The sequence below is a fragment of the Pararge aegeria genome, chromosome 22 (assembly GCF_905163445.1).
Source record: "Pararge aegeria chromosome 22, ilParAegt1.1, whole genome shotgun sequence".
Taxonomy (NCBI): domain Eukaryota; kingdom Metazoa; phylum Arthropoda; class Insecta; order Lepidoptera; family Nymphalidae; genus Pararge; species Pararge aegeria.
In genome coordinates, this window is record NC_053201.1 from 5,189,927 (window position 1) to 5,217,506 (window position 27,580).

At 34.1% G+C, this 27,580-nt stretch overlaps 1 protein-coding gene across 1 annotated transcript in view; it reads left to right on the forward strand.

Annotated features, from left to right (window-relative positions):
* LOC120633710 (neurogenic locus protein delta) overlaps window positions 1-27,580 on the forward strand; it is a 51,041-nt gene that overhangs the window by 3,247 nt on the left and 20,214 nt on the right. Inside the window, exon 2 of the mRNA XM_039904028.1 lies at window positions 10,369-10,668. Coding sequence (XP_039759962.1) covers window positions 10,369-10,668 — 300 coding nt within the window. The remainder of the gene's footprint in view (window positions 1-10,368; window positions 10,669-27,580) is intronic.

Genomic DNA, 27,580 nt, shown 5'->3' on the forward strand with positions numbered 1-27,580 from the left:
AAGGCTGAATGGCCAATGATCTTTGCCTGTCCTGAAGAGGACAAATTAAAAATAACAAACAGCCATATAGTAGATTATGTCTAGCAGTAGTCTATCGGTTGCAATGATGATGTTGTGTTAGAATAATATAAAACAGGCAATAGCAGTTAAACGGTTACCGGGAAGATACTTTCAATACCACGTGTATATCTCCGAGCTATCATACTTACCGTGATCAGATCGCGTGACCGCACCAACCGATCGGAAGCGGCAAAGGAAACACGTCTGCCTAAAACCGCAGCACAATAATCCAAATTTCCATTTATTATAAATAATTCAGTTAGTCCGAAGGCTGAGTGCGATGATTCGTTCGCATCCCTAATTACGCGAACGAGGATAGTTAAATCTTTATAACTTCACCCAATTGTGTTCTAACTTTAATTCATTTTTCCTCAGCTGTATAGTAAGTAATACTCAGTAAGTCGCTTGTTTTTCTCGTACAACGCTATTCTCTTAAAAACTTCATTCAAACAAAACATCCCTTCTAATGTGACAGTGACATTATTAAGTGATATCGAAAACGTTACAAATTACTTATGGGTCAAAACGATTTCAATGTTTCCTTAATAGTTTAGCTAGAACTGCATAGCGCTAATACTGCCGCTGAAGTCATTCTTCAAATTCTAAGTTAGGTAACTTATCTTCGAAATATCAAAGAACCGTACGTTAGGACTTAACTATTCTTCAAAGTTCAAACTTCAGTCGTCGCATTAAATCAATGACATTTATTTCAAGTACCCACTTAACATACATTACCTACCACAGCCTCTATATGTTTCGCGAATTGGCTATATCAAGTATGTTATTAAATTTACAACAAAACTCTCAGCTTTCAAATAGAATTTTAGAAGGTACTTTTATTGCGTACATACAAATTTTACGAAAAGTAGTGAAATGATGGTGATCATTTTACATTTTTTAACATAAAACAGCTAACCAGAAGCCCGCAACAAACTTTTAACCGGATAAAATTACTACTATTCGATGATAGATTAGTATTTACTGGTTAAAGTTTGCTGGTCGATCTCACTGGTTGATCTAAAAACGATACACGTCAACCATGAAAGCAAATATGACAGTTTATTAAACCTATAGAAACGTTTAAGTAATAAGTAAGGATTATACTTAAGTAATAAGTAAGTAACTTAATGATAACTCAACTAATGTTATGTAGGTGTGTTATGTTCCACAAATGGCCGGCGACAATATTTTTATCGGTTTGCGACATTGCTGTATTAATATCGAGATTGTTCGGCTACCTGTCCAATAACTAGGACATAGCGTAGCGTGGCAGTTCATACGGAACGGCTGTACGTTCTGCTTGTATAGAAATATCCATTGAGTAATAGTTTCTGCGTCCTGGTTAAGTCATGTACAGCGTACGCCGAAGATCACGTGGTTAATACAATAGACAAAAACGTTTATTCGAATTTCGAACGTGATGTGTACAGTTTATAAGCACAAAAATCAGTGGTAATTAAAGGTACTGTGGTAGATTCAGTTTTCGTTTGGACCTACAAGAATAACAAAAAGAGCTACAATAATAATAAAATAGATTCAACTTCCAAGATTGGAAAAGCTCAAAAAATATAAACAAATAGTCTCCCTTATAAGCCACTGTACCGAATTCTAACTAAATAGTACTTAAATTAATAAAAACAGTTTATTTCAATAAAAAATGTAGGTACCTATCCCATCATCGAAGTCGATGTACTTTAATTATGACACTCAAGAAGTCTCAGAACATACGTAATTAATTGGAAATTTCTATACAACTTGTACATATACATATTGGTGATTTGTTGCGTACAATTCGTGATATAATCACGCTGCTCGTTATTTCTTAACGTGGTGTTCACAAATTGTACACATGATCCATTTTTTTGCATGTCCTATTTTTCATTACTTTTAAGTATGTTTGGAAAAAACAAAAAAAAGTGTGATAAAATAAATTAGTATAAAGGGGATTTCCTTTGTAAATTTTTTTCTTTTATTTTCTTAACAATTTATAATTAACTTAACAGTAAAAAAAAAAGTAACGAAAAGATTGTTTACATTATAAGACATGTAAAAAAAATAGACTTTATGTGGACGGCCCACATTGCAAGCAGGTGCTAAATTAATAGCTACTCTTAAAGAACCCTAACATCTGCTTTTTTTTAAAACACGATTTCAAACTGACCGCTTCGACGTTCGAGTACATTTTGGGGACGGGTGTTCTTAGGGTTGCCAAGTTTTTTTAGGGTAATAAATTACGCTTTTAATTGAGTAAAATAAAACTTATTTTCCAAAAGTTTTAGTCATATTTAATGTGTTTAAAATAACATGGATAATAAAATAGAATCTCCATTTCGTCAATAAAATATTCTTTTAAAATGTTTAAATTTTTATCAAATGCAATTTTTCGATAGCTTGATGATGATTGTAGATTGAGACGCAAAATATTTTTATTAATCATATTTTTTGTGAACTAAAAAAAACTTATAGTTTATTTACCTTAAATTAATTTATATCTAAAACAGTATACATTTAAATTTACTTACTTTATACCATCAATTTACTTTGTTGGCAACCCTATTCTTATCATATCACATTAGTTAAATAGTTGATTTAATTGGCGTCTTTATTGCATAATAAATGTTGTACAGTTATAAGTAAGTTGCCTAGAAACGTGGCGCAAAAAAGAAAGCACTTGCTATGAATTCTCCCCAAATGTAAGGAAATTGCGAAGTGGTTAGTTGCTTTCGGCTCTTCCCGATTCAAAGGTGTAATTCAAGTAACAATGTTGTATCCAATTGTGAATAGGGTCGTCACCATTTTAACAAATAATAAAATATATTCTCAATTTTCCCACATTGTTCAAAAGATTGGCTAAGAAAAACGTTCAACATTTTGCGACACGTATTTAACATTTCCCAGTAGTTACCGAATATTAGCCTAATATACGTGTATTAAGTAGTCAAAGCGATTGGGTAAAAACTTGACGTATTCACAAGAATTTCCATACTTACAATGTAATAATAATAATAATAATTAATAGTCATATGTCATGTTAGATGCAATAAGCTTATAAGTATGTGAAGGCATTTAACCCTGTTATACTTTAGTCCATTGTCCGAGCCGTTTTGTTTCTATGAGAACCGTCTCAATTATACGAGAGCTCGTACGAAATCCGCATAATCGCCGGTTTTTAACGTCTTAACTATGTGAAATTTTCAGTTTTCGTCTCATTGTATGATGGAGAGTCCGTAATGACTCGATTGTGTATGCGTCATCCGAATTGTAAGGGATCCATTATTTTAAAACTTGTCCCGAATTTAGCATTGTTGGGTAAATTGTATATAGTTTCCCATTAGGTACCCAACTTAACAACCTTTCAACTTTTCCAAATAGGATAGGAGGAGGAAATTTCATAATTTACATACTTAACTGTTTCTATATTTAGCATTCTTATTTGTATTTTATCTGCCAGCCCAAAGCCCTAATATCAAAATAAGAATGATGCAATAATTCAAAATTGTTTTCCCTAAAATATTGAAATATACCTCACTAGGAAAGTTTAAAAATGTAATCCAAGAATGACGTATGCTTTTACAACTCCTTTCTGTATAGGCGAAGACCGTCAACGTTAACTATTTATTTTTCTGTTTTGTTCTTCAAACCTACGCCTTTAAGTCGTAATCTTCACATCTGGCAAGCCTAACATTGACAAATGACGAATTCATTACGCCTCCGAGGCGGCAGCGACGCTTCTATAGTCTATTGTACTGCGCGACGAGTATTCTTTCATTACGACCTCCTTTAAAATAATTCAATTCATTTTTCTCATTGCTCCCAAGTCCCGACCGGACGCTTAATTGATTCCCGATCGCAGCGAACGGGGGAAAAAAAGAAACGTGGAGGACAGGATCATTGATCAGATTACGCAATGTCGCCGAACTGGATGCTTGGGGAAGTCAATATTATGCATTATTTATAAACACACGCATAGCTCAGTACTTGTTTTCAAATAAACAAGTATCAAACGATTTTAAACTCAAGTGCTCGTGATTTAACGATATATATATTTAACTGCCTATAGTGTCAATACATTTAAGATGACTTTATGTATTGTTTACACTTTGAGTCTAAGCATAATGTTATATAGCTATAGCCTTAAAATCCTCAATAAACCGACCATTTAGGCATAAATACTTTTTTTATTGTTATGTTAAAATAACGCATATTATTGTTTACATCCATGTTGAAATTTTTTTTATTTTTTCCCACATTATTGTGGAGCAGGATGAGCAAATATAACGACATTTGTACTGTCAGTGTATGGTATTCTAGATTCTGCTAGGTATAGCTTATGGTAAGACCTACGCAAAGTCACCGTTTAGCGTGAAGCAAAATTCAGCGCTAAAGTGGAAAAATGTTTCAAATTGTAGTAACACTTGCAATACAGGTGTCAATAGGCGTAAAGGCCTTGAATCAGCAACGGTAAGGTTAATTTAAAAAAAGTTCAGGTGTAAAACGGTGTCATCATATCGTGGGATGTTAAGGCCAAAGATGACAGTTATGACTTATGAATAAGTAAAACTCGACGCTAATACACAATTACGGTGTATTAGTGCCGCTTTAATTAAATATCATTGTAACGCTGTGTTGCAAGCATCAGCTTAACTTACCCGACCATTTATAGTTAAGTGTCAATTATTATTTTTATGTCATAAATAATACTCGATAATTTATTAAAATATGCCAATAAATGTATGCAGACGGACAGTTTGTTATTTTGTCACTTGGCAATTAAAAATAAGTAAACAGTAGGTAATTAAATATTAAGAACGCAAAATTGTTCGTAATTGTCTTCGTAAATTATTTTAACATATAATACGAGTGAGACCCTCCACGTTGCACATATGCGGGCTGGCGGGTTTAGGTAATGAAAATGGGCTCAGATATATATTAGGCTCAGGCTATAATTATTATCACTAACTGAGTGATAATAATTATAGGAACAGATTCTGAATAAGCATTTAACAAAGTCGGAACACCATCCAGATACGGCTTAGGTCAACGTTGCTTAAACAACACAAGAGCTATCGCAACTAGAGCACTCCACCAAACAGTTATAAAATGTAGGATCGCGATTTTGTTCCTAATTGACATAAATTGAAGTAACCAAGTTACACTGCATTATAGTTTCATAACTTAGCAAGGAATTATCGTAAAATGTTATAACTGAATGCATTCTAATTTTGATTCGCTCGCACGTAATAATGTAACGTTTACGATTTACTTAGTATGGTCTGAAATGCCCCATTTTATAAATAACTAGTTATAAATAAATAGTTTTGGTAAAAAAACATAACAAAATATAAACTTAACGGGTATTTTGACAAAACAGGATGTTGAAATGACTATAAACAAATAAATAAAATTCACCTAAAATAATATGACGGTTCGTCAGTTTTTTATACTTGTTTTTTTTATTTTATTTAGCAAAGAATAATATTAACCATGCTTAATTCATTTTATTCCCTAGGTTAAGAGCGCAGCGCGAATGCTATGTAAAAATGTAACATTTTCCTCTTTTTTTGATTACTTATACATGCGACTCTGAATAATGTGTAGTTTTAAACCGAAACACAATTATTTATTGAAAATTAGTACTGACAAGTTTGCTTACTGACAAACTCGCAGAATTGAAAATATATTTATAACCGTTACTATTTTATATACGTAGAAATGTAGAGTTTAAGAATCACAAAGACTAAAAAGTTATGATAGATTTCTTCATTCCCCAACATATTTATATAATCTGTGGTAGGTAGGTACATATTTATTCGATCATAATGCACCGACGCACGAAATCCCAATTCCTCTCAGCGTTGAGCTTAAATAACCGCAAAATACCTTATTATGCGCTTTCCATATAAGCCCTAGGGCCTAGGCAATCTACAGACCCATTACCGTATACCTACCCACAGTAGGTACTCCGCTAATTCAGTGTAGATTGCAATGTACATTACCTTTATCTTTATCTTTTATAAAAAACACATTTCAATACGATTGCCCTCTTTTTTCATAACTAGGTATGTAGATACATATGTTACTATCTACTTAATATTTCCGAACACAGTCAAGGCAGTATGGCGAAATACCTTTGCCTTTTTCATCACGGCAAAAATAGAATGAGAAAATATTTATTAAAATAAAAATACCTCAATACTCTCAATTAAATTAAATAAAAATATAATTTACTGTTTAATAAAACAAATGAGTAAAGAAAGAAAATTATGCAACTTAAAACAAAACTACCTATTCAAACTAAACCCTGTTATGTTTCTGAAGTCGGTCAAAATAATTCCGATGCAGCTGCCACGAATTAACTGCAACAACAAAGACTGCAACTTTTGTCGCGCGTAATGTCGAATTTCTGAACGTTTTGTTCCCCTTAAGACTCCGGTGTCCTTTTATTTTCTTGCGCCAAGCTCTTTGAAACTACGCCTTTTGTATAATCTGTCTACCCCCCTAGTACAATGTCGTTTTCTTGAAAGTCATCAATTAGTGATACGGTAAAATTACCAGCTGTTCGAAATTCAAAACACTCCAGAGCCGTTTTAGTTTTTCGGTATCTGTCGCATAAAACATACTGGTTAGTATTTCGAAATTTGTAATGATGAAATAATTTGCAATTGTGAAACACCAGCTCATCAGCGTTGTTAAAAATAACATAGGCCTCATGAGAAAGCAGCTGTAAGAGTCTTGCTTAGAAACATCTTAGACCACACCGTTTATTATATCGTTAAGAGCAAGATCAAGGCGTTTGGCGATTTTATTAATATACTAAAAGTTTACGACACGTGTAAACTGTAGACAAAAAAAGAGTTGCCTCAAAAAGAAAATAAACCATACCGAGACGATTCCAAATATACATTTTGAATTGCGAATTTGATGCACTGGCCACATCGTCGCGCTATTAATATAAAGACTGTTTGGGTGTTTATTTTAACACATTTTGCGTGTGTATAACGGTTGAGATGAAAAACATTCCCCTGTGTTTCATTATTTTGTGCTATTTTTAGACCGCGCTCAACCTGCCGACTGGGACGAGTGTTTACTCTGTTGGCTTACTTACATACAATGATGTTCACATTTATTGCTCCTTAAACGGGATGATACAGTTCGAGTAACAAATTTTAAGCTAATGAAAGTAAAAGTTTTCTCTGTAAAAACTCTGCGACCAGAGACAAAAGTACATTTTCTCTTCTGTTTAAGACTGACACTAAAAAAGACCTTGCGACCAGAAAGAATATAAAATTTTTCCTTCTTATTTTTCAGCATGCCATTCAGACGAGAATCGGATGTACCCATACACAATGTTGTGACAGAATTTAATTTTATAACATGAGCAATGCACTGCAATTAAAGTGATTGTAGGTAACAGATGTAAAGCGATATATTAAACTGAGATGGTGTAACGATATTCACGATTAGGTACTCAAAATCAATTTGGTTGGTGTGGTGAGCCGACGCAATTAATGTTACGTGCCGGTACTTTCCATTCGTGTAAAAAAAACAATATTGATGTTCACGACTGACGTCGAATGCATTAAACGCTATGTCGTATGTTAAATAAATTAGCTACATGCATGTCTTAACTCATTACTCAATATAGGATGTAGTAAAAGTCAATTCCCACACAATCTCAAGAACTGTCAAAAAATATTTGTAAACTTTTTATTTATATTTAGAACCTAACAAATTTAAACTTAGTAGGCATGAATTCAATAAAAAAAATTCCGAGCCTTTAAATTCTAAAATATTCTGTTAAATGGCGTAACTTTCAAAAAGTAATAAAAAAAATTTAATGTTATTTCTCTTGGAATTAATAAGAGATCTTCATAAAGCACGAAAGCACTTGGAATCAATATTCAAAAGGCGTCAGTCAAATCATCGGGTCAAATCGCCTGAAGACATAATAAAATATAGCTTATACGGTAGTCCGTAAGTATTATTTAATTGTTAATCTGTGCAGCGACCGCCTCAAGCGAGATCGACCGCACACAACACAAAACATTCTTTTTCTTTAAGTTTTAAAATCTAATTTCGTTCGCTCATTCAAAAGTGTTGCCATCCTATTATCGAATCAATTTCTCTTTTCTTTTTTTTTTTTTTCTATCAACGGACTTTTTAATCGTAATTAATTTATTCTAAACCGGTAAGCTACTCGTACATGCTACTATGGCTTTGATAAACAATACATCAGGTTCGGTAAAAAAGGGGATGTTTAGAGTGGCAGTATGTTTTTTCTGCACTTTTTGTGTTCCGCTCCTACCTGGCGTTTACCACGTGGATGTGAATTTGCTGTCCCACTCTTCTATACGCAATACAAGCGAGAGGGTAAAACTTTTGCGCGATGAAACAACCCCTATGAACTTGACAGGAAGTTGGTTGAAATCTGGTGTCTTTTTTACACTAGCTCTTTGTTTAATCTGTGGTTAAATTTTTTAATTTTACAGACAACAACATCGCTAGATAAGACTTGTGGTTTGAATGGATCATTGTACTCTTTTTTTGTCTTTTTTGTGAACTTTTGACTAATACACGATATGAAGTTCATTGGACGTGGGAACATTCTGCTCAAATCTGACAACACTTTTATCTACAATAATTACTTGGCTTCTTAGAAGTTAGCAAAAATTTTATGTTATAAGTTATGAAACATTGAAATCTTCCTTTGCCTAATAAGATGTCTTATTCAACTAGTAAAAGGACATACCAATTATTTGCGCATGAAAAACGTATCAAACTCCACCAAAAACTAATGTTTATAAATATTATACGTAAGAATCGTTTATTTCAGCAACTTCATTTGCTAATTCATGTAAAACAAAACCTGAAACTAGCTGTAGTATCATGTAATTACATAAAATAACTTACGAAACACGCTACTTATATGTATATTTATATATAAGCAGCGTAAAAGATATATATATTATATTTTACTACTCCTATAATTATATTTTATTATTGCATGCTGACGTATTCTCTACTTTATATTATCTTTGATAGACTAGAAAGTGCAGGAAACAATATAATTTTTATTCGATACATCAACACTAAGTAGGTAATAATATTACAGTAATGTTTGTTCGAGCAGTGCGATCGCTATAACTTAATCCTTACCACTTCCTTCCGATGTCTTATAAACTTCCATCGGACGTACACTTTCGAATTACGTACTATTTTAAGACTTCACATGTAAAAAGACCCAACAAAAAACTAAAGTGGACATGTCTTTACAGTAAAAAGACCTTACTTTTTTAATCTTCAGGCAGGTATCCCTTGTTTTAAAGTCAAAAAGTTAAAGTATTAATTTTATATTTAACAAGTTATGAAATGTAAAAGATTAAGAACCGTAACCGTTTAACATACGTATTTAAAATTTTAGTCTCCAATATTAATTTGTTCGAAGCTTATATATAGGAATATATAATAAGGTTTATGGTTCTATGAAGTTTAGTTCATTATACGGCTAATTAAAAGTCGCGGGTAGAAGCAAGCAAGTTTACAAATCGAATAAAAATAAGCAAGGTGGTATTATTTACATCAACGTATTCCCTAATGCATAAGTTTGTATTAAAACTAGTTAATCCCACATGCATCGCGACCAACTGCGCATTCTTTCATTGATGCAAGGGTTGCTACCCTAGAGGGCAGTGCGCTATTATTATTCATACGGAGACAAAAAAAGAATACAAGCCATTCCTTTTTTCTTATTTGACATTTTTAAACGTCTACGTATCTGTCAACGCTACGTCGATTTTAAGAGCTTGCAACACAAAAACATCGCTTAAAACAAAGCTGGGGGTTTTGTTGATTGGACAGTTCAATATTCAAAAATAATATTTGAAAGTAAAAGAATGAAATTCATAAACCGCGTTCGAAATTCGAATCGGGGTTAGGGGTGTCACGTCGCCCCATGTGAGCATTGCCAACCCCATTTTTAAACGGCCTACATTATAGATGTCCAGTAAAACCGTTAATGTCTCAGCGGGATCGATCACTCGGACAGTTGTGCAAATAGTTTATTATTAGGATAACGTCTTTGGGGGCGTCGTAGTAATGTATTGCCTTTCTGTTTGTATGTGTCACGATATCATTTTGATAAATTGGCTCAATTTAATAATATCATCATTCTTTTTTTAAAGTTTCTCAATTCGTCTGTTATTATATAATTTTTAAATAATGTTTAGATGTGAAATACCTAATCATGAATTCTATCGCATTTAGGACTTAAAAACTCTTTTGTTTAATGTATTTTTTTTCTTGTTTCAGGTGCTGACGTCTGGTTCCTTCGAACTTAGGATAAAAAGTTTCACGAACTCATTGGGTAGGTTAAGTAGTGGGCAGTGCTGTGATGGTTCCTCAAGTAGTGATGCGCCTTGTTTGGCGCCGTGCAGGACTAAATTCCGCGTGTGCCTTAAAATATATCAAGCTAATATCGACACAACATCACCGTGTACGTTCGGTGACATCACTACCCCAGTGCTCGGTGGAAACTCATTGGACGTGCCCAACATTAACGTGCAAGGATTTACCAATCCCATCGTGTTCCCCTTCGATTTCACGTGGCCGGTAAGTGTTTTATCATTCCTATCATATTTATGATAATCTAGTTAATCTGAAGCCTCAATAGTACGTCCAGGTCAACGGTGTGAGGGTGGGCTGAAATACGAAACGAAAGGTCAAACCTCTATTAATTGAAAGTTGCACTACCACCTACCACAATTGATAAACATTACTATGAAGTCTCACAGTGCATCCAAATGCATAATGTCGTAATTCCTAATGCTAGAAAGTATGGGCGTCAAATATGACTTTTGCACTTTTGAGTTAATACGTACATGGTAATTAGAGTAGATACCTACAACAACTAATATTGATCATATTGGAAAACCAACACGCTGCTGATGCTCTTAAAAAAATTAGATCAATCTTTTAGCTTTTCGATTATCAAAAGGCATGCATTCTAAGTTAATGGACGCACGTTTTAAATTATGTAACTACGTAGACTCTGTAAATGTACCTATACGTTGTAGTTACCTATTAATTTTGTAGTCACGAGCAAAGTCAGTGTATCATTAAAGAAGCATTAAGTAGCAACCCTGTATCAATAAATCAAATGCGTTCGATTCTACTAACAAATTCCGATTATCCAATCCAAGGCCAGTGCTGTTAGTTCACTCCGTAAATAATAGTAAAAAAGAAATTACGGGATTCGATATTTGTATTTGACAGAAGCGATGACGATAAGAATATTTGATGGGTTAACGCTTGTCTATTGGTTAACGAGTCGACGCGTGGGATGGCTACAGCGTTTCCAGAGATGATTTTTTTAAATAATTACATACACACCGCTTAAGATGTTACATTTTACAATACTTTATGACACACGACCTCAGTAAACCTTTTAACTTTTTAACTAGCGTATATATCTATTTCAAGGATGAAATATAACTTTAATTGGATCATACTTCTTTGTTACGGTTATTCGCCGGTGTGAATTGTCTCTGGTTTACACTTATCCCGAGTATGGTCACTCGAGGCTTCGAGTGGTATTTGTATTTTATTTAGCGGTCCGCTTCAAATGTCGTACCGTCTCGTAATGTTTGGGTAAACACAACTGCTAAGCTTGCACAAGTTTACCATCTGGAGAGAAACGTGACATTTTTCATGGACTCACATGCTAGTGAGTCCAGAAAAGCGGTCCTTTATGTTTAAAACTATTAAGTGACCATAGATAACATTTAATTTTCTTACGAACATTGATACGATGCATTGGCAGATGACAACACCACTCAATTTTTTTCAATAGGTACTCGTAGATGAAATTCAAAACTTTTTTTGCAACTGTGGATACCATAGACGAAACTCAAAACTTTTTTCGACCGTGGATACGCGTCCGGTTCCTCTGGCAGTATCATTCCATACGAATTGGCGCTAAATTGAAACTTCCTGTTTAATTTCACATAGAGTTATATTGTCAGACGTCGTTGTGACATGGGATCAATTGAGCGAAAGTGACGCGAAACTATTGGGTTTCAGTGACAGGTTAAGCTCTCTAAGAGCTGTCGAATTTATACCATATGCCATTTATCTCATACGGATAGGTATCATGCCTTCCATATGCCGCAATATGGAGGATATATCAGCGAACATCGTGACCTTTATACAAAGCGTTATAATACTTGGGTGCGCCGCATTTAAATTAAATAATCGGCCCTAGTGTTATTAGCTGTTTTTTCGCAATGAGGTCATCAGAAAAGCGCCTGTTGTTGTTACACGAGCTCTACCGAACAAGTAATACAACAAACTCGGTGCAGCGCTATATAAGCTGACTGCAAACAGTGTGCAAATTGCCTGCGTGTCTCGCAGGTGTATTATCTTTATTTATTCTCGTTCTTTTTTTGAACAAATAAAAGAAGAACGTGTTCGATTTTTTTGATTTACCATTAAATGTTTTTTTAAACATATCTATACGCCTTTGGATTCTAGCTCGAATTGTGTGGGCTTGGCAATATAATATGTTCACTTTTTTAAAGAACTTTATCTGTTTTGTGTTTTAATTATTAAAGTTAAATTACAGAGATAAATAGTTTACATAAAAGGAAACTTAAGTGTCCGATTTTAAATTTGACGTCTTTACTATGAAAGCGCCAGCGTGTCAGTGGCCAGCATCACAATATTTTGTAACCTGACTCCTTATTAGTCGTGGAGCTGTAACGGTGTACTATCGTGTTACTTTGTGAAGCCACTGTAACTGCACCCAGCGTAAGATAACGCTGCCTAGACATTTTTAGGACTGTAGATTCAAAGCCGGCCCTTGCCGGACGCACGTTAAATTATATTATTCAGTATATTATTTAAAAAATTGATTTAATTCCATTTCAAGTCACTCTAATACTTGAATATATACAAAAATCAGAAGTGGGATAAATTGTTATTTGCAATATATTTTATAAACCTAGAAATATATAAAGTGATCTTACGCCCAGTAAGGTTACTATTTAACTATAATCTCCATGAAATAAATCTGGTTTTACTGCACGCGTATAGATCTGACCTGTACGATAATGGGTCACAGGTATATTAATATTACTGACAACATCGAACAGTAAAATTACAAGTTAAACGACCCGTACAAACTATTTATCATAAACAGTTTGGAGATGGTTGAGTTGGAAAAGAAATCTCATTTGCATTCGAATCTAGTATCTTTTTATCTACAGATATACCTACCTAGTTAACTGATTGTTGATTATTGTTCTTTCGGGGTATTTTATATATTTTTGTATCTTTAAATGTACTCGTAATATGTATATATAAATAAATATCAATATATACGAGTATTACGCCATTGGTTGCTTTAAAGCGGACGCTAAATTTATATAATTTATATAATATACTCTGTATTGGGATTGTATCTCTGTTTTCTATACAGTCTATACATTCTCTGTGATTCGTTCAAACATACCCGTTATTTCATTTGTCACCTTAAAAGCTAAAACCACAAAATTAACGTGAATTTCTTATTGCTAAGAATGAGCTTAGCAAACCAGTACAACATACAGGTAAAAACTAACTTCAAGAATGATTTCATGTTGGTTCACGAGTTTAATGAAAAACCGCTAAGATCTCCGGATGTGACGTAGAGGACCGGATTGGGCCATATCGCGTGCAAACGCAAGAAGATCATGTAGGTACCTACCTGCAGGCTCGATATTGCTCAATACCAATGACCAGTGTTGTATCAAATGTATGGAATTACCACGAAACTAAACTAGGTAATTAACCACTTTTTGTTGGTACTCTTTATTTATAGTCATAATTGAAGCACGCTACTTGATGGATGGATTTGATCGCCTATACATAAAGCAACACCTCGCAGGTCATGCTAGGAACACGTCCTATAACCTGCCGACCTTTGACCAGCAACCTGAGGCGTGGGTGTTGAGCCTCAAATGCCTGTAATTACACCAGCAACCACTTCCTGCAGACTGAAACACAGCAATGCTTCTTGGCAGCAGAAATAAGTAGGGCTATATTGCTATTCTAATATCGAAAACTGTTCTCGATCGAAATCCTATCAGGTGTAATAACGTGAATGAATGAATAAATGAATACACTTTTACTGTACACTAAAGAAAAAAAAAGTAGTTACAGAGATATAAACATTATATAGCAAGAGAGTAAAATTTGGTGGATCGCTACATAGCAATTTCTTCCAAGCAACTAAAGGTGTAAAAGGAAAAAACATGTTTTTATTTATTCATATTTCTAATGTCTCAAAGTAAATTAATAAATAAAGCATTCCACTACTATACAAAATATAAGTCGTTTTTATAATAAAATACATTTCAATCTACGCTTCGATTTTTGTATTCAATTGAAAACTTATAAAGTTAACAAAGTACATACTTAGTTGTAGCTCATAAAAGGGCGTAAAATGTTGAACCCTAAGTCCGTATGAACGAGTTACGAGTTCATTCATTCGATGGTCGCGAATGAACCGTTACGGAGTCGTTTTTAATGCGAAAAAATGTAGCATTGCACATTTGAAAAGCACCTGCTAATAATGTATACTAAAGCGTGTGTTAAAACGAGATAGCACGACAGTGTGACAAAGATGTCGTGAAATACCAATGTACGCTTACTTATAAGCTTTAGACCGCGGCTTTTCTCGAGTTGGTTCTTTTTACTTCGCATTTTGGCGGCTACTTTGTTATTGAGGCTACTTATTCATTAATTACGATAAGAGTATCAACATCATCATCATCCTATTACCGACCCCTTTAGAGGACACGGATCTCTCTCTCTCTCTCAGAATGAGAAGGGTTTAGGCCGTAGTCCACCACGAGTGCGGAGTGGTAGACTTGACACGCTTTTAAATAAATTGTAAAGAAGTCTCAGGCATGGTCTCAGGTTGTCGTAAACAAAAAACAATTACAGTAAAAAAAAAACACTTTGATTTAAAAAAAAAAAAGTTCAAAACGTTTTATCTACCTTTTTTTTCGTAAGATTTTTTCAAAGAATATAAGGAATGTTCAGGTACTGGCATAATAAAATGTGTTTAAACCTCATTTACACTGAATCTGACCGTGAACTATACTTTTTTATAGGTAGATTAAACACAGATCCGTTTGCGTTAGTTGGATGTACACGCCACTAGGGTTGCCATGAAGAATATAGAACAAGGCCTAAAAAAATAGCTCAATGGTGAAATAAAATCTACTGCAGACTAAAAATACATTAATATACATAAATAAATCATTAAATAATTAAAAAAAAACTGACAGGTAATAAAAAAATTAATGCTAATCAAACTTCATAAAATTATTTCGTTAATTGTGCTGCTTACAGCTAAACCCTACGTTATTATGACATTATCTTGATAACTGAACTCGTTATTTCAAAACTAAAGTTATAGGGTTTAAAGCTTGCTATTCAAAGTATGGAAAAATAATTAAATATTTGAGTTTGGCACAATGGTTTATTAACATATCAGAAATTCCACAAAGAGGCAGCCCTAAATGCAACTAATAAACGCTATTGTTGTGTTTTTATCTCCGTCAGTCTGTCTTCATCTCTTTGTAGTGGAGATAAACCGATCAATACCTTGTTAATTATACACAAATTATTTCAACCTCTTTTTTCTGACAGGTTCGCGCTTGACCGCGATCTCACCTGATAGTCACCGGTGATGCAATCTTAGATAGTTAAACTGGAAGAGCCGGCAATTCAACGAACCAGTTACGAAATATTTTAACAAAGAGTATCTGAACTTTTAAAGCTTTGAAAATACCAATAGAACAAAAAAAAGTTTTTAAAATTTAATAATATTTTACATGGAAAAATGCATTAAAGTTACGAGTTTATAAGAGTTATGTTATTGTTAAATTAATAGTATTAACCTCTATATTAGACTCTTATACTTTTGTATAGAGCTTAGCAATAACCGCTTTTATGCAAACTATAATCAAACCCGGGACGTCGTGCTTACGATTCACGGTGTACGTGCTGCGTCAACGAATAAAAATCCAAAGTTAGGTTACCTACTGGCCTACTTATTTTCATAATGTCTACCTTGTGTAGACCTTGAACTAAATATTTAAAAAGCACTCTTTTTGTTCCGCTTAAACAGAGGTTCTACATGCATTAAATTCGAAAATTTTCAAAATTTACAAACTTAAATTTTAAGTAAATTCAAATTTAGAAGCTCAGCTGAAGGAATACAACAGGTTTTCGCTTAGTAAAATGTACTAAGCTCACTTCAAAGGACTGAACAATCGTTTTGGCAAGTCATTTTCCCACGCAGATAACAGAGGAAGGTCGATCCACATAGACCCTACAAAAACACCTCTATTACACTCTTGATCGAGATTCTTTACTTTTAATTATCTATTCAGTTTAATTTTAGAATAAACATTGAGAAACCTGTTCGCCCTAAGGAAACAAATTGACAGGAAATATAAATTATTATTGTTTTCCACCAATGTCTAAATTACTTACCTACGTTCAATGCGACAACTTTACTTTTAGTGTTTTATACGCTGGCAACACTATCACCGGAAGGAATTAATTTCAGGTAGCAGGGCAACACCGCGGGCTTTATCATTTTTTACCGTGGGACGCTGCCAAGAAGTAGCGTGCTTCAACTTAATTAAGGTTAATTAAATCAAAGAACCGAGCAGTTATGTTCATATTTGTATTTTATGTCTTTCTCGCTGGCAAAGACTGTCCAGACTTTTTATTGGCCATGCATCCGCCATCAGAAGTTTTTATTGCTCTTTTGCAACGAAAACAAAGCAATTGTCTCTTCGAATTAAAGCTACTCCGTACAATTAAATTTGGAATTACGCAATTTTGGAATATTTTTAAATGATTATACAATTTGTAACCCTTACTAAAAACAAACTTTCAATTATTCGCCTTTCGACTACGTCTCGAAAAAATAAGCAACAATGAATCAAAACAGAAATTTCTAATGTCTATCATCAGATCAGCCTAACGGAGCCTTTAAACCCACAGATATCTATAAAATTTTAACTCAATCGGAAAAATACAGATAATGAAGCGGAAGAACAATTGCCTTCATGAATGTTGCCATTTAAAAGAAAAAGAATTGAATTGAGAACCTCCTTGGCTTTTGTGTTGTGTTGTTTAGAAAAAAGGTCAGTCTCCAAGTTAAGCCGCTTATTAATGCATCTATGTCATAATGTGAAGAAACACACGTCTTTATTGTGGAGCAAGTAGACTAAGCAACGGCGTAACTAATTCTTAGAGATTGTTCGTTATTTTGCATGTTTCGTCAATGGTTTCACGCTCTGAATGTTGTTAAAAATTTAAATGAAAGTAGCATCTCTGAAGGCGGTGTCGACATACCTTGTAATGTGCGAAAAACGGTATATAATGTATGTGCTTCTTGGAAATTAACGTTACGTTGACGTCACGTTTGATACGAATCTCATAACAATAGTTCAGTAAAACGAACGCGCACCAACTTAGCATTACGTGTGATATACAAACCTTATTTGCCTTTAAGGTTGCCAGATTATAATCACATTGTACCACCAGAACTTTATATATCAATTCACCAACAGTTAAGCTTACCTTAATTTAGTGAGTATTTCTTTTTAGATGCACCTGATGCAAATACCTATCATCAACATTCATTACTCTAATTGGATATAATATGCATAACCGCATAATTTTATGTCCCGTGTTACAAACTGTGGGATTCGAGCATTGTAGTTATAGTTCCGAAATAAAGTACTTTAACGTCAGGCAACCCTGCTTAGACTCCTCATTAGAAAGTAATTAACAAGCAAGACGGCGTCTCATAAAATCTTCACGCCTCCATGAATTCGAACACCAAACACGACTGGGGGCGCCGCAAATCGTCCATAATTACGACCGAATTATATTCGGATAACACGTCCGGCATTACTATTCGATACACGATGCGGGCATTACATAAGTCCTCAGATTGCTCGGGAAAAACACTTAAAAACGCAAACCTACGTACGCATCATCGGCTTATTACTTTATAATTTCATACAGTGTGTATAGTCACAAAGCTCTATGAAGCGGCAGTGAAACTTCCGTCTACGGCGTTTTTGTCCAAGAGTGCTCTTAATAATTTCCTTTATCTCGATCCGCTCGCGTCGGGATCCTCTTAAAATACTTACCCCTACATCCGCTTCTTTTAATAATCTACCGAAGCCATGGAATGCCCCATTCGAACGTGTTCCCTCTTTTACACCGTCTTTTATCTCTCGTTTTCGACGAATAGCAATTAAAGCTGAACAAAAAAAGGATTGCGAAATGAAATTCCTCGTGAGAGTAGACCGAGGAGCGAAGTACCGGCCGACGTTGCTATTTCATTTCATAAGTTTCAAATTTAAAGAATCGGAGCGTGTATAATTGCTGCACTGGTTGCATTGTTCGAAGCCACTGCACAGCTATTCGGCAACCTGTCAATTAACGGCCATTTAACACAAATTCGCCTAAACAAACAGTTCGCACAATCACATCGATCGGTACAAACGGAAAATTGCTAAAATAACATCGCCTTTCAATGGGAATCTCTAAAGCGAACTCGCAAATAATGATTACTCATCATAGCCGGTGGAATAAAGAAAATAAGCTTGCCAAGAGGATGAATAGACAATAAACTTTACCGGTCTTGTTATTGCAGCAAGTCTAGAGACGAGTTTAAGAAAACACTCCTTTTTCAAATGGACGCTCGTTTACGGTCAGATTCTGACATTTTAACTGCGTCTCTCTAACATTTACGGCCGCTAATAAAATTGTTCAAAGAACCCGATTTATATAATGGTGGCCCAAAGTTATGGGATTTTTCTACGGCGACAAATGTGCGAATTAAGTTATGCTGTTAGTGTAGATCATTTTATTAATTAAAAAGGTGACAAAGTTGCAAATTTTGTGATTAAATCGAATAAAGATAGCAAGGTGACATGATAAATGAGTTTTTATTTATAACTTTAATCATAATTGTTTTTTTTTGTAATTTTAAAAACCTTTTTGTAATTATAATGTGCCTTTACTTTTTTAAATGAAACTGTTTAATAAATGTTTGTTATAGTTTTTTTTTTGGATTCTGAACCGAGACAAGCATTTAAATTTTAGTTCTCACGTAAAGCGAGTTAAGACAGTCCCTCAAATCTGATCTGATGAAATTCCTCGCGTTCCAGTCTTTATTCATCACACGCGCGGTCTTTCTAGGAATTGTGAGTCGCCAAAGCTCACATGCTCTACTCGTATCCGCAACTACGAATAAATCGCTGCCATTATTTAGTATGTGAGGAGGCGCTGTACTTACGTGCCTTGTACTTACTTCGGCGAATTTATGGACGTGTCAAAGGCCGATCATAGTCTGGGAACCTTCTAAATTAGCATTGTCGATATTTTAACTGTTGATGCTATCTCTTTCTTATTCAATGGTAACTTAGCTATATGTAATCCATGAATATCAAAGTCATCACAATATATTACGGATAAATAATGATACATATTTTGCAAGAACGATAATAGAATTTTGATTTTGCTATTATTTCTTAAATTAATTTCTGGTTAGAAATTAACAAGTAATTCATTCTAATTTGACTCGAGCTGAGATGTCGTGTTTTACGTTACACCTATTTCTGAGATAACAGTTATTAAGTATTTGGGAATGAAGTGTCAGAGCGGTAATTGTTACGGAATGCGTGAAATTACGGTTTACGTTCGTATTTGTATATTTAAACAATTCAAATCCAGTTTATTTCCACAACGTCTGCCGTGATTGGAATATCCTAGATACATTTATAACCTTACTCATTCGTGTCGTTTAATTTTATTTCACTGCCGACATAGCTATGCAAAGTGGATCAGAAAAAAAAAACTCGAGATACGTATCGAGAGAATCATGTCTAAACTTGTGTTAGGTACACCGCGCGTCATTTCGGATGAAATCCGGATGAACTGATCAGGAGATTTGTTTTTTACCGTGGTTTCGGTTTCAACGCTTAACCCTACTCAGGGCTTATCGGACAATCAAGCCGTAGAGTCAGAATACGGTAGATATAAAACATTAATTTTAGAAATGTTATCAAAAACCTTTGAAGAAGTGTTAATCTTTTAATGAAAATCCTTTAGTCTAAATAAAAGAAAAAACATTGGAATAAGCTTAAGAAAAATACAGACTAATTGATTAATTGAGTGACCCTACTAATCGATAACTGTTATTATTTCTTCTGAGCTATAACAAATAGTGGCATTGATACCAAGCAAGAAAACAAATAAAGAGCGTGTATTCAAAGCTAGTCTTCATAAAACGTTAAAAGTTTATTTTTTATCTTACTGTGTATTGGTAAGTTTTATGTTTGATTTATTGTCGTTTATGTCACTAAGCACTAATGGTCTATGGTTGACGTATCACTTGTCTTTGGTTCATAACCCATTAGTGAAATAATAAAGATTTGCCACCTTTTTGTAAATAGGATAAAAAGCACAGTTCTGATAACATCAAAGAGACCTGGCAACCTTTATCAGACACCGGACGCCAGTGAGGACGACTCCCAAAATTTGTTAGGATCGCTTTTATTTTTTAATTCTTATATGCTTCATTCAAATCATTCCGTTGTTTATGGCCGACATTTTCATTTTTCGAATTCCACGGGTCTTGAGTAAGGCCGAATGCCGCTGATGCCATGTGAAATTAAATTTAGTTGTCTTTTTTCACAGCGTCCCAAGTTTTAAAAGTCCCGAATTCCGACCGTGAAGTGCCCGTTTTTTCGCGATGATTGTAATTTGGCCATATAAATTGTTAATTTCTAAAGTTTTTATTCAAACGTTTGTATAAAAAAGCATTGTATGTGCGTGTAAGCATTGTATCTATCTTAGACAGTCATTAACTTTACTTTGCTTTTATGTTACTACTAAAGTTTGTTATTGCCCTTAAATAAAATCACTCTTAAAACTACGTCTTTAGCTTGTTGTTTACGTATCAAAGTTGTTACGTTTTTTAATGTTTCCTAGTCTTTCTCAAACATAATCGTCACAGATAATATAAAAGTATAACATTTCGTTTTAAATTACGACGCACCGTTCAACTTTTAATGTTTCCCAGTAAAACTAGAGAGGTAATTAATCCTTTCGTAATGAAGCCACGAACTTTAATAATTAAATAGACGGCTATAAAGCAAATAAACGTATTTATAAAAGTCACGGCATTACCTATAACGTATGTTGGGCATAAGTTTTCTGTTAATTACGCACTTCAAGTAGTACCTAATAACAGTTACGACAACGGCAATGTACGATCAACTTATTGCGTAATATTTTATATGTTATGCGTTTTGAGGTTTTTAAACCGTTTGAGGCCGTACAGCAGTATTATTATAATATTGATGACGTTTTGTTACAAAACAATTATTTTAGAACATCAAGGTTTGCCAAATTAACTATTATTATAAGATAATACTGTTTTAAACTGATAAGGCCCAGCTCCATTATTTAAAAGCAGGTATTTTATCAACTCTCTAGATTTCCAGACCTTTTCATGTCAATCTTTTCCGTTTAGTCTGTATCAAAGAAGGATATTTTCCCCCGCAAGTGTTAACTTATCCCTCGATTGTGGCAACATTTGACGCTTTATGGCTGCGTTTAATTACTCTTTATGTCTATGCCATGACCGCAGACTAACTGCATGACGCATGAGATTATTTTTTTATCTCTATTTCATGATCAAATTTATGGTCGTAAATTCATACTAAATTTTTTTGTTGAAATTTACTTCAATCCTCTTAATTAAGCCGTCATTTAAAATTAATTTTAGTGTATATTAAAATACCGCTACATTTTGTATTTGGATCTGTATTTTGTCCGGTTAAAACACTATACTTTAAGACCACATAGTAAAAGTTCACTTCGTGCTTGTTTGCTGTAGATATATAATATATGTTATAACTCGTTCTCAAAATAATTGTATTATAATACGATTAATTACAAGAGCCAGTTTATTTTGGTTTCAAAAAACGTTTACTTTTTGGCTAAATACCAAAAAGCTTAGCAACAAATGATTTAGGTGTTCCTCAGGTTAGCTCAATCAATTTACTTATGGCTAACAAAACTGTATGGATTTTAATCTTTGCCCGCAAATTTACTATTCATTAAAAAAATCAATCATTGACTAAAGCCAAACGAAATCCTCTTTGACAAATTTGAATTTGGAATATCATAGGTTCACACAGGCCGCGAGGTCGCTAGCTTTAAGAACCTCTTTTGTCTATATGCACTTCGGAGTACCAACAGGTATTATACGACCGGTTAAAATTGTACTTCCAAGTAGTACTACACATGACTATCATTAAGTCTTTTTCAATTTATCAGTATTACACCAAGGGCCGGTACCGCTCGCTCATAGTTACTCGTGTTTACGACGAAACTGCTTAGCATTCTAACCGAATGCATGTACTGTCGCCAATAAAATGTCGACCTGGATATTTTTTGTTTGAGAATATTTGTACAAGAAATCTTTATCGGGTGATATTTTGGAAACGGCCAGTAAGGCAAAATGTGTTGTCATTAGAAGCACTTGAAATGTTTACCTATTGTTTATGTTAATAATTATTTCGTTAACAATCACATGTGTTCAGAAAAACATCAGTGGTATATGTAGGTCTTAACAGCTTCCGGAAAAATGTTTTGCTATTTATTGACACAACCATTTCTATAAATGGCATTATAATATCTTTAAGTGGAGGTTTTCTAATTTCCTTAATTATTATCTCTCTCTTTGAGTTGAAATCAATGCCTTAGTTCCATAGTTCAAACATTTTAATCACTTATATTATGCCATTTAAGATTTCGCCCCACTGACCTCTTCCAAAAAGTCACCCTTCATATTCACACGGTTATCATACATGGTTATGTTATGCCACGTACACACTTATTAAATTAAAGTCTATTCCGAATATTATGAATCACGAGGTCAACGTTCTTAGCATTCGGAATACAAGAATAGAAATACTAGGTTTAGGTACCTACTTAATTAAAAGCATTAATAATTCGGATTATACAAGTTTCAAACGCAATACTTTACGCCTCAAGTTCTTGGATCTGTATTAGAGTTGCTGTTTTTTAATAACTTAATTGGAACCAGTTTTACCCATTTTATATAAGAAAGTATACAAAACTTTGTATTAAAAATTACTTGTTAAATAGTTCAAGTTTTTTATAATATCTACTGATATTTAAATAAAATAAAACCAACCATACATCCCACCTTATTAGACTTAATTAAAGCCACAAAAAAGGAGCAAAAAAATATTTTACTATGATTAAAAATTTGTACTAAAGTATAATTTATTTGGTATGTCATTCAAAAAATCTTGATACGCGATACTTTGTGGCTTAAACAATGCAAAGGATATTAAAATTAAAAAGGCCCGAGTCGAATTCTTTAGGATAATATAGTTAAATGAAAAAACCTGTCTCAACTCTCGAGTCTCGATGTTACCACACGAGTGTGAAATACGAAATCACGACCTCTCTACATGGCCGGCTGTTTGTATTCTCAATACCAAGGCAGGTAGGAATTTTCACATGGTGTAACTCATAACTCGAGTTGAAGTTCTTTTCAGTTATATTTTATTATTAAAAGTGATATTTTTTTGATATCTCTATTTTACATTGCTAATGCATTAAAAAAGGACGGTGATACTTATTTTAAAAACCGTAACACTCCTTATAAATATTGCATTTTTTTTGCATAAGTTAGGTACACTAAGCAATTATAGCATGCACATTGCAAATATCTTGCTTAAACTATTTCCATTAAAAACGAATCAACAGTTATAGTAATAAGGTCACATAGTAAACAACTTTATGTATTACTTAAATAGTTTATTACATAGTTGCATCTTTGTATAAACACAAACATTCTAATATTGACATGCTAATACCATGATCTGCAAGTGTTTAGGTTTTTAAATATCCCTCTTGCTTTCCCGGAATATAAAGAAGCACTTTTTTACTAAACAAATGCAATCATAAAGATCTGTTAAAGAAAGATCAACCATAATCGCACACAAATTATTAGTATAAGATGGAAAAAAAACCCAAATATATTTTTGCTCAGCTAATATAATTATCATTTCTTATCTAAGTATTATTGTTTCCGAAAATGACAAAAACAAAATGCAAAACATCTGTAGCATTTCACCATTCATCCCGTTTAAAAAAAAAAAACAAAGCCACAGATAATAAATACAAACAATAGCGTCTGTAAACACGTGTAGCAAAGATGCGCGAAAGCGCCGGTCACCTGATTATACCCGTGCCTTTCATCCTAAGGCCCCGTAAAACCCAAAAGTAGAAGTTCAAAAGAGCTCGAAACCAGAGCCGTAAAGAAATTTAAATTAAAAAAAAAAAAGAAAACAGTGGTTCACGAAAGTAGCACTTCTTTCCCACGTATCCTTACATTACATTCTTAATTAATAACGAAATAACTTGAAACCAGTCCCAGATATGGGAGTCTCTTTAGGCACCCCCATAAAACGATTATATCAAACAACTAATCCCAAACATCAAACTTGAAGCCCCGATTCATTTGAAATCACTCCCATTAAAGAAAGAAGGTTATCCTATTTGGTAATTCAATACTTTTTTTTTTCAAAACACCAAGGTTAGGTACTTGTAGGTTTTGCGTGATTCATTTTTCAGCTGCCAGTACAAATTAGTAAAAAAGGTTTTTTTAACAACACAATAAGGCATAAGTTCTCTCTTAAAAAAAACCTACTTTAAAAGCTTGCGAAACATAACTCATTCCTTTACTTCGTAGCAGTAATTACAAATGGTTCATTTTTGGTAAATCAGAATAGTCTCACGGTGTTAATTCTTGTGTTGAGATCTAGGTTTTAAAAAAAGAAGAAAATCCTAATTCGTAATGGCAGCCAATTAAACGTCGGTGGCCAGCATCAGATTCAAAAATGGAACATTGCGAACGCTCGAATTGGAATCGAACGAATTTAAAATTAAGATTTCATAAGGCGAAGTGCACAAAGTTTCCTCTTCTAAGTTTCAAGCCCGTTTAAAGTATCATAAGTATACGGTATCACCGACGCGAGCACGTTTATAAAGGCTACCCGTACCCTCAGAGCGAGATTAAGCATCTCGCAAGCATAGATGGTTTTCTAAAATTAAAATATTATAAAAGTTTAGAGTAAAATGGACGTGTTGGTAGTTCGTTTAAAATACAAAGGCTTCTATTCCTATCTCCTAGATGATCCGTAAAACATTAATAAGATACTTGAAAACAACGAAAGATTTTAAGGGTGTACACCTGATATTAAGGTCTGCACTTGTACGCTAACGTCGTTTCTACAATTATAGCCGCTATCAAAGATTACGTGTAGTGCACGATTTTTCGATACTCGATAAGCGCTTTCGAAGTATTCGACTCGTACTAAGGGCTGTACACGTACGCTTACGTCGTCGTCCGCTTTTTATGGGCCGCTCGAGAGTCACTGTCGTGGGAACCGGCATATACTTACGGCGTCTACAGCTGACCGAAATGCGCTCTCCATACTCGATTAACAAATCAATACAGCGTATACTACGACTCACCATATTTGATCGTGCAAACAAATCATTATAAGTTATATTTCGGCAACCTCGCATCCTTATACAATGGTCATGCTTAAAGGGGTTGCCTTTGCAGCGTACCATGAGAAAGCTTAGCTTTTTTTACTCTGTACGTATCAGAACCGAGATGGCAATAAAGAAAGGCGGACCAAAAACCTTCCGAAATCATTACCTATAGGAGCATTGTTGTATCAAAAAGTTAATATTTTCAAATGTTTCTAATTAACAGAAAATAAATGAAGGAAAAAAACCCAAATAAAATAATAAGCCGGTCTTACAGTTTCCAACTTGAAGGGTAACTAAAGTCGGGATTGTCTTGAAAGTTCTTGACTTACAGGCTGAAAAAAGATACAAGGCGGGCCCTTAATTTGACGTTTCACTGTCAAACGGTGGATAAGGTTCAAAGTCGTACGTTCTCGCTTCCCAACCTGTTTAGTATTCAGTAATGTACGATAACACGTCCGCCTATGTAGTCGAAGTAACCGATGCTTACTTATTATAAATTCGTCAAAACTACACATCGGAACATAGTCGCTAACTGTTGGCCTGATAAGGAAGCACAGAGTCACTTAACGGGAGATAGACTAGGGAGAGCTTTGCGGAGTACACCTTATGTAATTGGAAATGAAGATATTTTTGAAAGAAGCAGAGTTTCTGACATAGATTAAATGCTATATGACCATAGAGAATGAGGGTGCTTTTTAAAAAGCGAAATTTATTTTGACGTAAATTGTTCTTCTTCATTTTTCATGCAAATTCATGCATACATCTTCACAGCTAATTCAAGGACTGTACATGTTTGTACCGCTTTATAGTCCGCATCTAGACCTCTCACTGTAAATTTCGACTTCACGAACTGTAGACAAGAGTGCTTTACGATTAGAATGTAATAGAGAATAGGGGGCCAGTTCGGAGAGCGTTAAGAAAAAAAACTCGTACATTTTTACCGTATACGAAGCGTGTGAGGTGCGTTGGGAAACTGGATTTCTACCATTGATTTCCACCATCCGACAATGATTATTGTTCGCTAGAGAGGCCTTTATCAGTTCCTATGCAAATAGCGCATTGTTAAGTTCTCGCTGATGTAAATTATGTTTTCATTCATCTAGCTAATTGACAGTAGGGAAAGAGCCGGTGGAAATTTCGGTGCATTCAAAATTCATTTTTTTTCCTTCCCAATAGATAGATATAGGTACTACGACAATACACACGTTGCCATCTAGTCCCAAGGTAAGCGTAACTTGTGTTATGCTTACCTTGGTAATAATATACATAAATACTTATAATATACAGATAAACACCCAGACACTGAAAAACATTCATGTTCATCACACAAACAGTTTACAGCTGTGGGAAGCGGCCACGACCTGGACTCAGAAAGCAGGGTCGCTGTCCACTGCGCCAATCGGCCGTCACATTCAAATTCAAAAATGTTCTATTTATGTAGACCTACCTTATCACAGGCAAGATAACTAGACATATCTACATGGTGTTCAAATTCTATGATAAGTATTTTCCAAACGTACCATAGACGACTTTTCAAAAAATTGAAAATTTATTGACTTTTATTAAAAAATATTGTAATTTGACTGTATAATTGCTTATAATTATAATTACAGTAATAGACTACTGTTTTTTAATAGAATAGCATATAATATCTAAAATAATAAACAGGTCGATTTTGCTTGTTCGTCGACGACTTAGTTTTGTCGTATTATCAGCAAATTAACGTGTTTCGTTTGTCACATTTTTTAAAGTACGGTTAAGGGTTGGGCGTTTTAATACAGTTCTTAATTTCTAACGCCAGCTCTTTAGCTATATCGGGCGACATCTGTCACAT